This window comes from Rhinatrema bivittatum, chromosome 2, assembly GCF_901001135.1.
Source record: "Rhinatrema bivittatum chromosome 2, aRhiBiv1.1, whole genome shotgun sequence".
Taxonomy (NCBI): Eukaryota; Metazoa; Chordata; class Amphibia; order Gymnophiona; family Rhinatrematidae; genus Rhinatrema; species Rhinatrema bivittatum.
The window spans coordinates 199309694-199323840 of NC_042616.1; the positions used below are offsets into that span (position 1 = coordinate 199309694).

Below are 14147 nucleotides of genomic sequence, written 5' to 3' on the forward strand. Positions count from 1 at the left end.
TATGGGGGGAGGCGGGTTGTTCAAGCTGCTAAGGCCCTTTAACATGATGGTGACCCCAGGAGAAGGTGCCACCATTGCCCAGCATTTAGGCACCACTAACCTGAGGTATTTTTCTCTGCAGTATTTTCCTGCCGGGGAAATGCCATGTGGTTTTCTAAGCTTCGGTATGGAGTACTGCAGCTTAGTAAACCCCTGTCGTATTTTCCTCTCCAAGAGTAAACAGCAACTTAGTAAATGACTCCGTAAGCTAAATATCTTCAAAGCTAGAAATGTTATTCTTTTTTTGAAGGCCTAGTACTGCCATGTTTTTTTGTGGTGATTTGCTTTTTAGGGGCATCAAATATCTATTTATTTTGTTATTTTCTTTCTAGTCAGTTTTCTACATGTAACAGTTTTTCTAGGTTTTCCAAAATATTGTCTGTGTTTTGTTTTTCAGTTGCATTAAAATCTTCCAAGTCAGATGGAAATGGCACTCACGATAACTACAGAAAACCAAAGACTGGTGAAGAACTTCATCTTCAAGAAGGTGAACTCTTATTACAGGTTAGTTATACAGTGTGCTAGCACAAGCCTTTCCTCTTCACTTCTGTCCATTTACATAAACATGCAAAAGAATAGAATATGACACTGTAAGACTCATCTAGTTTGGCCAGTTGAAATTCTGTTCCATTGCCATAACCCCTATTCATCTCTGGCGTTCCCTTCACTTCTTTGCAACTAAGGATCTTCAGTGCTTATCCTATTCTACTTAATTGTAGAAATTACTGTTTTCTTGAAGGTTTTGAGACTGTCTTCATTAAAGAAAAGGAAATTATCAGATAAGTAGTAATTTCTCTATTTAAAGGAATCTTGCAAGACAGAATAGGAGTTGGTGTGATGGGGTTTTACATGCCATATAGCAATAAAGGTGTTTAAATACAAGGCAAGAAACAATTCAAACTGTCAGCACCAATTTACTCCAGAGGGAAAGTTAAAAGAAAGTAGATCTTAAAGCCTTGCTACTGAGGTCTTTAATGTCATGGGAATTGTCCATTGAGTCACAGAAGAAATTTGAGGTGATTTAGTGATATGGGAACTTTTATTGTTAAGTTAGTACTTGTAACAACCTGGTACGCTTAAGCTTCTTCCAGTAAGCCCCTTATTTACTTCAGATTTATTCCCACAGGGCCAGTTAGAGGTGACCTTCTATGTAACACAACATTCAGAGAAGGGCAACCAAAATGATAAAGGGGATGGAACAGCTCCCCTATGAGGAAAGGCTGAAGAGGTTAGGGCTGTTCAGCTTGGAGAAGAGACGGCTGAGGGGGGGATATGATAGGTCTTTAAGATCATGAGAGGTCTTGAACGAGTAGATGTGACTCGGTTATTTACACTTTCGAATAATAGAAGGACTAGGGGGCACTCCATGAAGTTAGCAAGTAGCACATTTAAGACTAATCAGAGAAAATTCTTTCACTCAACGCACAATAAAGCTCTGGAATTTGTTGCCAGAGGATGTTGTTAGTGCAGTTAGTGTAGCTGGGTTCAAAAAAGGTTTGGATAAGTTCTTGGAGGAGAAGTCCATTAATGGCTATTAATCAAGTTTACTTACAGAATAGCCACTGCTATTAATTGCATCAGTAGCATGGGATCTTCTTAGTGTTTGGGTAATTGCCAGGTTCTTGTGGCCTGTTTTGGCCGCTGTTGGAAACAGGATGCTAGGCTTGATGGACCCTTGGTCTGACCCAGCATGGCAATTTCTTATGATCTTATGTTAAGTTAACACTATCTTGCCATGTATTTACTTATATTTTATTTTGAATTACCACTGTACACTCTCAGTTCGTCTTGCCTTTTCTGAGGCCATAGTACTAATTAACCACTGATGCAAGCATATTTCACTTGGCTTTGTTGCTTTTTCACGTTTCTGAGGTGGAACAACAATATCTCTAACAGTTTCTATAAGTAAAGTCTCTGAACAGGCTTTGCTATGCAACCGAAACATGACCATTGTTGTTGGACCACCTTGAAGCACTATAATTGCTGTTCATCCCTGTGTCATGAGTGGGAGTTGGATTAACCTGTATATCATTGGGAGAATTAAGTCCATTGCAGGACTTGAAAGCTCTGGTGAATCATCTGTCAGATCAGAAAATGTATTTGAGGCATTGTTGGGAAGCTGCTGGGTGTGGCGTTCTGTTTTCCACATTGTAGTATTCTGTTCTTTTGCACCAAATAAGATTATAGTGTTGAAGGTTCTTTAACCATTGTTAGGGTTTTCATCCAGCATCAGCTGAATGTTGTCTTCAGGTTTCAGTTGGGGTGAAAGATGAGTATTGTGGCATTATAAACATAGGATAGTTTACCTTCATAGTTTAGCTTTCTCTGCTCCCTCCATGCCCTCCTGTAAGATGACAATTTGAATGTTTCAGCAATTTCTGTTGTCGAGGTGGTCTTGCTTTTTTTCTAGGCTCTGAATTTTCTTGTCCAGCTTTTCAATTTTTTGTCTGCATGAAGTATACCCATACTCCAAATCACACATCCGCAGCTTTAGGCCACCGAAATGTTCGTCATGTTTTTTGATTGAGAAGTGACCAATCACTCTGCTTTCTTCATGATGGAGTTCATAATTTTGGTAAGCTTTACTGAAAGTTTGTCCAAATAGTGTTTTATAAAATTGGCGGAGTCCATAGCATCAGCTATGCCATTCCAAGTGCCCTCCAAGGAGTCGTCCTGTGGGCATGCAGAAGCAGCCAGCATAGCTGTTATTTCTTCCAGCACTTGAGATTTTGCTGATTTTTCTGCCCATAGAGTTCTAGACATTTGTTTTTAATTGTATCAGTTTTTGACCTGAGAAGGTAGCCATGATAAGCCAAAATGAGAATAAAAAAGGGACTTGGGTAGGAGCTAAACCAGCAAACTGCTTCTCCCTCAGATTACCATGGAATCTTCTCAATAGAGGCATTTCTCAGGCAGGCCTCTGAGATGGCTAATAAGTCTCTTTAAGTGGCAGCCTGTAATTGTGTTATGACTAAAGCTGGTTTGTGCTTATCTCATTGTATGTGGGGAAACTGTGGGAAAGCTACATTTCAGACCTGGAGAAGACAGAATATCTGGAACTGGGGGGGGCAACCTCTGGATGGATGTATCTTTGATTAGTATATGGCTAGGAGTATGGCCTCTAGTAGAGCGGCCAGGCATTTATGTGGCTGTCAAATTGGTCTGTGTATTCAGCTTCTATGCATCAGCTAACTAAACTTCCCTTCAAGAGTTGGCTTCTATTCGGTGAGAGCCTAGAGAAGAGGGTCACAGCTGGAGGGAATCTAAATTTCCGAGGCTCCCAGAAGATGGACAGCAAGGATCATCCAGTCAGTTGCCTTCTAGAAGCCTTTGGGATGAGAAAAGTCTTGAGTCTTCTGGTAGACTTCAGTTCTTTCAAAGAGATCAAAGAGAGGGAAATGTAGAGAATTTATCTAGAAGACTTCCTGAAGCTCCCAGTGAAGGAGTAAGGATCCAGTCTCTGGATCAAAGGATAAAGCAGTTGGTTATCAGAATTTCTCCAAATATGGACCAGATTATGATAGACCAATGGGTCTTATAGTCATTCAGAGTGGCTGTGCCTTAATTTGCTTGTCTGAACTCAGACGCTTTTGTTTTCTTCTTGATTTTCCTCTCTGTGCTCAGTCTTCTAGATATTGAAGCAGTAGTTTTGGTGCCTTAGGTGCAATGGGATTGTTGTCTATATTCCAGCTATTTTTCAAAAACAAAAAGGAACCTTTTGACTTATTCTGGATCTGATGCAAGTCAAAGTTTTGAGGTTTTACCACTTAAGAATGGGGGCCTCTCCATCAATTATGGAGTCCTCGAGATCTGTTACAGTAGAGCCACCGGGTGGCTCAGACTAAAATCAAATGTCTCACTCTAGTACGGCACTGGTTTAAGACCAGTTCAAGCTCTTTTAATGGTGAGATGAGACATTTTTTAGGTTCCATGGGTTTGATGGAAGCATGTCTGCATATTCCCTTCTGAGAGTGCCTTCAGAAGTGTCTACATTTCTCAGTTCTGAGAGGTTGTTTTTTTGGTTTCAGATCCTTTCTTTTGGTTGACCATTGTCCCTGGAATTTTCTTACATCAAGAAGGTCTACTGGTATATCCTTATCTGGATGAATACTTCATCAGGTCAGTCAGCCTAGGAGAACAAGCTAGCCACTAATAAGATTGTTGATCTGGGTGCTCCATTTCTACACTAATTGAGGCTAAGTAGTGTTGACGGTACAAAGGATCCTCTTCCAGGAAGCGTTGAGTATATGGTAATGGGCGATCAAGAATCAAGCTATGCTGCAAGCCACTTATATTCCAGGCATATCCAACTTACTGGCAGAGGTGTTTCCTCCTCATGAGTGGGTCCCTACAACAATCCACAGTCGACAAACTATTTAACTTGTGGAGTCAACAATTGATCAATCTCTTCACGACAGAGCAAATCTGAAAACTTGACTAATTTTGCTCAGTTCATCATAGCAATCCCGGACTGACTCAGGACGTTTTCCTACTCGATTGGGGAACAAGTCTCATATATGCTTTTCTGACAGTACCATTAATCACAAAAACTTCTTCAAGGGCAGGGCTGCTTGATCCTCATAGCTCTAGCATAGCCCAGACAAGTCTGGTTTGCATATCTCGTACAACTTTCCAGCAGTCCTCTAATACCTCTCGTATCAGATTCTGTCCTACTGACTTAAGAGGAAGGAAAGCTATGTCATCCAAACTTGCTGTGTCCCTCAACCTCATAGTTTGGATGTTGAATGCTCCTTGATTGTGAATCTCTCATTACCTAAACATGTAGGTTACCCCCACACTTTTGTTAAGGGTAGTAACTGCCGCTCCATGCAGGTTACCCCCAAGCTTTTTTTTTTATTCCCATCCTCCAGCCTTTAGGGATCCACAGTGTTTATCCCATGCCCCTTTGAAATCCTTCACAGTTTTAGTCTTCACCAGTTCCTCTGGAAGGTGGTAATATTCTTTTAAATGAAATAGATACTTGAACTGGTGTTGGCAAAAAGGACTAGATCCATTCTCCTAGGACAAGCAGGATGGTAGTCCTCACACATGGGTGACATCAGATGGAACCCGGCATGGAAAACTTTTGTCAAAGTTTCTAGAAACTTTGACTGGCACGCTGAGCATGCCCAGCATGCCACTGTCCACATGGAGTCCCCCTTCAGTTTCTTCTTTTCCACGCAGCTTTTGCCTCAGGGTTGTGGTCGTTTTTGTGACTTGTCTGCACTGCGTCCCCTTTCTTCCCCATTGGTGCTTCTATGGGGCGGTGGGGTTCTTACTTCTCCATTCTGACTCAGGGCTTGCAACATCTTCTGTCAGAGAGCATCTTAACACTACAGTCTAGTTATTTTTATATGACTAACTTGTGTGATTTGTTTTAAGGCAATGCATCTTTTATTCAAGTTTCTGAAAGCCTGTTCAAAGTTAGAACTTGAATTTAGTGATAACTGTCTAATGCATTCATTACCTATCTAATGCATTCATTACCCTTTAAGATCAGGGTTACAAGTTTGCTGTAGTTTTCATCTGTTAACCTGAGATGAGAAAAACAACTTTATCTAGAAGGGTTAGGAAGTTGATGGGTTTATCTGTTTTATCTTTTATTCCTTTTTTCTCAACAAAATTGTCTTAGACAGAGCCTGATTTTGTTCTAATGGTGAATTCCAGCTTGCCTGTCAATCAAGAGTTTGATTTATCTACCCTGTACCAAAAGCTGTCATATCAAATGGAGATATAAATTGCATTTTCTGGATAATGGAGCATTACATTTTTATTTGGAAGAAACAATTTGAATATCCAGAACAACTTTTTATTTATTCAGACTGAGTGAAGTAGAGGAGGGTCTTAGTGGTTATAACAGCCTAAGACCTAGATGACTTGGTGCTATTTAAACCTAATGTCGCTTTGCTGTTTTTTCACTGACTGATGCAGAGGATAACTCTCTTGATGGCTAGTCGCAGATGTTTTAGGCTAATCATCAGCAACTAGTTTATCTCTTAATTATTCATGTAAAAAGAAATGTTTGATAAAGGGTGTTACTTATTGGTGATGCTGAAGAAACAGCACGCATCATAAATCCAACATATATGTATTTTTAAATATGTAGAGAAGTATGAAAATCATTTTGTATTTACTGTTGTGCAGTCAATACTATATCCCATTCAAATTATTGCAATCAAGCCACACATTATTTCTCTTTGACCCTCTGAGCTAGCCTTTTACATTATTAAAGCTTTTGACTGGAGTCTCTGAAAGCTAAGCTAAAACTTTATATGAGCTGCCAAGTCACAAACATTCTGTTTATCACAACAGTCATTACAAATCATATTGATTGTAAGTTCAGATAAATGTTCTTTTCATAACTTACAGAGGAGAAGGTTTGCTTCATTTGTGGAACAGGAAATGTGTTCCAAAACATTAACATGAGATTAGCATGGAAATTATAGCAAAAAATTGAAAGCATGGCTTTTACACAAGCTTTTATATAACTTTTTAAAAAAAATGTAATAGTTTATTTTGATTTGTGTTATGTGATTTATAGTGAATATAAATGTGTATGTGCTAATTGTAATCCGCATTGAACGTATCGAATGGAATTGCAGAACAAATTAAATTCAAAAATTTGCAGTCATGTATCTTACTAATTTTCTAAATACCTGCATAGCAAATGTTTGTCACTGCCTGCACCTTAAAGCAGGAAAATTCTCTATATTTTAAAGAGAAATTTTATTTTCTGATTTTCATTTTAGCAGTAATTGCAGATAGGTTATTAGCAGTTAATGGTAGTAGACCCAGTTAAGACTTTATCCACTAGTCCTTTCCTAGTGAAATTTGTTGGAAACCTTTTTGTTTCTTAAACGGTCTAATATTTCCAATAAAAATACTCATGAAAGCCCTGTATTTCAGTTTCTCCAAACATTTTGAAAATATGAACTTGATTTAATATGCAGTTCTAATAAACTATTAATGAGGCAATATTATCTAATGCTAACTAGAAAAGCAGGGAAATAAGGATGCCTGCCATTTCCCCTCCCAGACAGCGTTCTCCAGAGGTAAACTCAACCTCCTGACTTGACTTAGGCGCAACAGTCTCTTGAGGTCCATACATTTGCCATCAATACATCCCCACCTGTCCCCATATTTGGCTACGCAGAAGGATATGTCTTTTCCTGAGACCCCTCTTCAGCAATCTTTGAGAAGGAATTGGACAAGATCATGCTCAGTCCTTGAGGCAAATAGAGGTGTTGGTACAGAGTGCCTTGAATTTGAAGATGGAACAGATATTCAAGCATTATGGCACATAATTTTGTAAATTGGATTGATAACATTTTTGCCAAATCAGAGCCATAGAGCAGGGGTCCCCAAAATATGGCCTATGGGCAGGTTCTTGCCCTCTGGAGCATTTTTATCTAGCTGACCAATTACCTTTCTGCCTATGGAGCAAACCATCTGTGTTGGCAGAAAAAGTAAAAAAAAAAAAAAAAAAAAATTGCTGGTGTGATAAATTGTCAACATTGACAAGACCGAATTCATACACTTAGGGGCGGATTTAGGCGAGCAGGGCCCTGCGCGCCGGTGAGCCTATTTTACATAGGCCTACTGGCGCGCGCAGAGCCCCGGGACTCGCGTAAGTCCCGGGGTTCTCCGAGGGGGGCGTGTCGGGGGGCGGGCCCGGTCGTCGTGGCATTTAGGGGGCGTGTCGGCAGCGTTTTGGGGGCGGGTACGGGGGCGTGGCTACGGACCGGGGCGGTCCGGGGGCGTGGCCGCACCCTCCGTACCCGCCCCCAGGTCACGTCCCGGCGCGCAACAGGCCCGCTGGCGCGCGGGGATTTACTTCTCCCTCCGGGAGGCGTAAATCCCCGGAGAAAGGTAAGGGGGGGGGGGTGTAGACAGGGCCGGGCGGGTGGGTTAGGGAGGGGAAGGGAGGGGGAAGGTGAGGGGAGGGCGTTAGAGGATTCCCTCCAAGGCCGCTCCGATTTCGGAACGGCCTTGGAGGGAACGGGGGTAGGCTGCGCGGCTCGGCGCGTGCCGGCTATACAGAATTCATAGCCTTGCGCGCGCCGATCCAGGATTTTAGTGGATACGCGCGGCTCCGCGCGTATCTACTAAAATCCAGCGTACTTTTGCTGGCGCCTGATGCGCCAGCAAAAGTACGCCTATTCGCGTTTTTTGAAAATCTACCCCTTAGAAAGGAAAAGCATGAATATTTCACAAACTCCAATATTCTCAATAACACCCAAAAAATTGAACTACTGAAGAAAGTTCGCAATCTCGGAGTAATTATTGACAATGAACTAAATCTCAAACAACACATAGCACTAAAGGTAAAGGAAGGATACGCAAAACTACTGACACTCAGAAAACTTAAACCATTACTATCCCTGCCAAACTTTCGCACTGTCCTTCAATCCCTGATATTTGCCAGCACAGACTACTGCAATGCTCTGCTACTAGGACTTCCCAACACTACACTAAGACCACTTCAGATTTTACAAAATGCCGCAGCCAGAATTCTCACTGGAAAAAGCAAAAGAGATCACATATCCGATACACTTGCCGCCCTACATTGGCTACCCATAGAACAAAGAATTCAATTCAAAGCACTGTGCCTAATACACAAACTCATCCACGATGATAAAGCAGAGTGGCTAAACACTGCACTTAAAAGTACACGTTCCACACAGAAATTTAAGGTCAGCAAACAGAGCACTCCTACCTATTCCATCTGTAAAAACAGCAAGACTTACCCAGGTGAGGGAACGTGCATTACCTCTAGCTGGTCCCACATTATGGAACTCCATGCCCCTTGACCTCAGACTTCAGAGCAATCATAAATTTTTCAAAACACAACTCAAAACCTGGCTCTTCAAACAAGCCTTCAAGAAGGAAAGCGACACAGGCATTTAAAGAGAACAATTTAAGGCTAAGCGGCTCAAAGCACCCAGCGCCTTAATTCCACCGCTCAATGGAATTAGTTTCAACTTATTTTTAACTGTAGTCAACCAGCAAGATGAATCTATATTAAACATCCAACCACAATCAATGTCTGTTGATATAAACTCTGTTACCGAATTCTAATGGCACCACCCATGTTATTTATGAACTATATTTTACTTTGTATAGGTGCCCATCTGTAAACCGTTATGATAGTGAATTACTTAATGACGGTATATAAAAACTCTTAAATAAAATAAATAAATAAATGTTATTGCTGTTATAAACAATGGGGTAGATTTTCACGGGTTACGCGCTTAGCCCCCGAAAACCTACCCCCAACCCCCCCCCCCCTGCGTGTGCCTAGCCTATTTTGCATAGGCTCGGCGGCGCGCACAAGCCCCGGGACGCGTGTCGGGGGCATGTCGAGGGGGCGCGGTGCGGCATCGGGGCATTCCGGGGGTGTGGCGCGGACGTGGCCGCGGCCTCCGGACCAGCCCCCAGACCGGAACCTGGCATAACTGTGGGAATAAAGGTAGAGGGGGTGTAGATAGGGCTGGGGGGTGGGTTAGGTGTAGGGGAAGGGATTGGAAGGTGGGGGGAGGCGGAAGGAAAGTTCCCTCTGAGGCCGCTCTGATTTCGGAGCGGCTTCGGAGGGAATGGGCAGCGCACGCAGGGCTCAGCGCCCGCAAGGTACACAAATGTGCACCCCCTTGCGCGCGCTGACCCCGGATTTTTGTTTGTGCCTGGTGCGTGAACAAAAGTACGCGCTTGCACTTTTTTGTAAAATGTACCCCAATATATATATATTTAGATTTTTTAAATAGTTTTTTTGAGATGAAAAGACCTCAGCACTGGTTTTCTACTGAATATTTCATCAGATTTTTGAACTAGTTAGTGCACTCATAGGTCTAAAAAAACCTCTCTATTTTTATTCCAATTTTATATTATCATTAAAGTTTCTTGTTTTTAAAAAGAATTCTTCACTGGATTGTTATTTCTTTTGTATTCATTTGAAAAAACAAATTTATAAATAAACTAGACTCAGAATAGTAAAATATAACTTTTCTTTTCTGTTTATAACAGCGTATTCGCCCATAGGGAAAATAAATTTTTCACTTATCTTTTGCGAGATTTTCATGAGAATCTTGTCTCTCAGTCGCAGATTATTTCAATTTGAAAGAGGCTATTGAATTGGTGCTGGTAACGGCTACCGGTAAGATGCCGACGTTGGCAACGTTTTGCAAATGCTGCGTCAGGGCTGTATTTCTCTCTTTCAAGATAGCATGATTCTGAAACATCATTTTCAATTAGATATACTATAACTTTCCACATATTAATGAAAAAAGCTGCCATATGTACTTACTCCGTTTTTCATTCTAAGCCTCAAAGATTCCGCCGGGCTATTTCACTATGGCAAAGGTGTGCTATTTAAACCTATCTTAGCCATTCACATCTCAACATGTCATTGCGTTTGTGCGTGTTCATGTTCACCTGTTTACGTGTTAATAAGGTGCTCCAATCTATTCTAAAAAACTATCTTCCATCACAATATAGTATTCCACTCTGTTTTGCTGTTCATGCCAACTGGTTCTTCACTTTTCAGCTTAAATATCCACTGTTGTTCCCAATGATACAAAGATTTTATACGATCTCCACCTCGTTTACTCTTATGTATGACATCTATCACAAACCATTTTAATTCTGAAAAAGAATGTTTAAATTCTGAGCAATGTGTTACTAAAGGTGCATTTTCTCGTTTATGTTTGAGACAGCTTCTATGTTCACAAATCCGTTGTCTAAACGATCTTGAGGTTTGACCAACATAAGTTCGTAGACATTGTATTGCATAGATCACAAATGATGCACATGTTGTATAATTCTTTAATATATATTTTTGACCAGTTCTTAAACATGTGAACTTTTATTTGTAAGGTCTGTTCACAGATGCTACAATGTCCACATCTATAGTGGCCTCTCACACTTGTGTTGTCTGATAATGTACCTTGTTTAGTGCCCATTTCCTTTAAAAAAAAAAAAAAAAAAAAAAAAAACTATAAAAAAATATATATATTGTCTGTAACAGCAATAACATTTATCACACCAGCTATTTTTTTTGCTTGATCGTTAATAGACACTGGTGTTTCCCTTAATTTATCTGTTGCTTGGCAGGAAAAGTAGCCAGCACTGGAAGGTGCTTAACCCCTACCAGCAAGAAGAAAACATGTGGAAGCAGCAGCCATTGCTAGTGGGGTGCTCTACCCTCGAAAGTAAGAGGAAATCTTGCTGGAGCAGTGGCCATTGCTAGTGGGGTCCCCAACCCCACCAGCAAGAGAGAGAGCCTGGAGTGGCAGCAGCTAATTCTGGTGTGGTGCCCAGGTGCAGTAGGTTCTGGCATGGGCAGGAATAAGAAGCTGTTGGTGGGGAGGGAGTAGGCTGCAACATGGACCTGCGCAGTGGAAAGGAAGCAGCCCCAGAGCAGCATTGGCCTTGGAGGCTGAAAGGAGGAAGCCTCAGAGCAGTGTCTGCTGAGAAGAGCAGGAGGCAGAGCGTTATCTGCAGCACAGGCAAAAGGAGGAGGAACCTCGGTAGAACAGAGGACTCATGGGATTGATTTTGGTGCCCTGCACCCAAAGAAGGAAGAGTCCTGTCGGCCAGAGTGCTGAAGAAGGAACTTGCTGCTCTTGTGCTTCCACGTGGTGGTTAGTGAAGTGGGACAAGAAGTATTATGTTGTGACTGAGCATGTGTGGCATGTGTATAATAACCCTTCTCCTCCTGCTGATCTGACAGTCTCTCAGGGTACCTAGAAATCAAATGTTCCCAGGTATGGAAAGTGGGGGATTTTTTTTTTTTTATCCTTAGTAGTTTAATGTCTGTTTTGAAATATTTTATTGGTGTTTGGAAAATTTTTTTAAAAATTGTATCTGAGTTTTTAATTTTTGTATTTGTCAGAGCTTTTCTCTGCAAGTTTTTATTTATATTTTATGGTCTCTTTTCTGTATTTGAGTGTCTGTTCTGAATATATGACTGAGGTGAGGTGTTTTATTTTCCTAAAAGGTGGTGTACTGGTGTTTTAGGGCCTGATGTAATATTTACAGCATTGCTTTTTCATAGGTAGGTTTTTAGTTCGTGCTGTTTTGGTATAGAAGGTTTATTATATTCTAATTATATTCTGTTTACTCATAGTTTTGAAGTCCAATCCCACACTCAACATGCATTAGAATAGACATATGGGTTCCAAGTGTGTTTATGCTTTTTCAGGGTTTCCTGCAAGTTATATTTTTACAGCAGAAAATTGAATCTTATTCCATGTAAAATGTGTTCTAAATCAGTGGTCCCCAACCTTTTTTGCACCAGGGACCGGCTTCAAGCAAGACCATTTTTCCATGGCGTGGCAGGGTGGGGTGGGGCAGGGGCGGGCTTTGGTCATATGGGGCGGGATTATGGAGGGGGTTGGATTTTAGTGCACACTTATCATTTAATTATGACATTTATAATGTGAATGTGACTCAACTCACCATAGGTTCTTACATGCATGACACACTGACCCATGATCGTCACAGGGCTAGATGTAAAAGTACAGTTTGCATCTACGGGAACCCCCCTGACCCACAATAATGGATGTAAAGCAGAATTATGTCATTCCCCATACAACTCACCCTACAAAAAAGATGTTCTGGTGTCATCTCAGTAATAGCAACTCAAACTCCTTCTACTTCCAGGCTCAATAGCCCTTCTTATGAAAAGACAGCAGTTTACCACCAATGCATGTCCTCTTGAGAAAACACAACAAATAAGACCGATACAAACGCTTACATGCTAGTAAAATATCTCATCTCGGTAACTGACACAGAACCAACCTAACATACTCCCAGGATCTGTAGTAATGCACATAAACTATCTATGAAAAAAAGGCGGGAAAGAGAAAAGGCCAGCTGCAGGTGCCACAGCTTCTTCTAGCACCGCTGCCATTCCCACTGGGCTTGAATGTGCTGATAGCCCGGCGGCAACGGCAGCAGGGAAGGAAGAGCAGTGGGAGAGACTGGGAGCACGCGACACACCTGCTGGTGCTTGGCGGCGCCGCGGACCGGCAAAAAATCCCCAATGGCCCGGTCCTGGTCCGCGGACCTGTGGTTGGGGACCCCTGTTCTAAATGTATAAATTTTAATTGTTTATGGGGAGTGTGGTGCTGAGGGATGGGTCAAGGCTGTAACATGAGAGGTTTCCAGGGATGGGTAGGGTGGCCGACTTACTGGCACCTTATCTGCAGCATTTCAAATTAGCCGATCAGACCTTTTAGGTGGTGGGGAACTCCAGCTCTCCCGGTAACTTGAAATGTCGCATGCACCCCTTCATTTAAAAAGTTTGGGGACCCCCTGCTCTAAAAGATTCTGAGAAGAGGACCTCAGAACAAGCGATGGGTGATAAATCTTTACTACTACTGTATGCTGAGAATATTGGGTCATTTTTAATATTGCTCCCATGGTATGTGGAATCAAGTCATTCAAGGACAATGAGTGCATCTGGGTCACAAAACAGCTCAGAAATTCTCTGGCTTGGCGGCTTTCCCATTCAAATCTGGTCTTGGAATTACCCTTCCAAGTTCCTTCTCACAAAAAGGTTCTAGCAACAGATGCCTTGTCTTGGACTGGGAAGCTCATATCCAGTGGCTTCATACCCTAGGTTGCTGGTCTGTCCAGGAAAGAAGCCACCACATCAATTTCCAAGAGCTGCAGGTCATAAGATACACTCCTAAGGGTTTCATGGAGTGAGTAGTTAATAAAGTTATCCTTGTTATGTCATTGTATTATGTTTTTAAGTTGTGCTGTTTACCTAAGGTACTCTGGGCGAGTAACAGTGAAATACAATAAAATGTAATGCTTCAAGTAGACATACAGGGCATTGATGTACATAAAAAAAAAAACATAACTTAAAATAACACACAAAAAACAACTGCAATAAATAAATAGGTCAGCACAACTTCAAAATCACACGACATCAGCAATTACATAAATGCCTGTGTGAAAAAGCAAGTTTCAACAAGCTTCCTAATCCGCAGATAATCAGCTATAGTTTGGGCATGAGCAGGGAGCTGGCTTCCACCAGAAGAACCAACACAACTTAGCATAGTGCCATGTGCAAACGAAATAAACCAGTTTCAAAGAAGGCTCCG

General features: G+C 41.6%; 1 protein-coding gene across 1 annotated transcript in view; it reads left to right on the forward strand.

The window, feature by feature from the left end:
• AHR (aryl hydrocarbon receptor) overlaps positions 1-14147 on the forward strand; it is a 291464-nt gene that overhangs the window by 106175 nt on the left and 171142 nt on the right. Inside the window, exon 3 of the mRNA XM_029589033.1 lies at positions 437-543. Coding sequence (XP_029444893.1) covers positions 437-543 — 107 coding nt within the window. The remainder of the gene's footprint in view (positions 1-436; positions 544-14147) is intronic.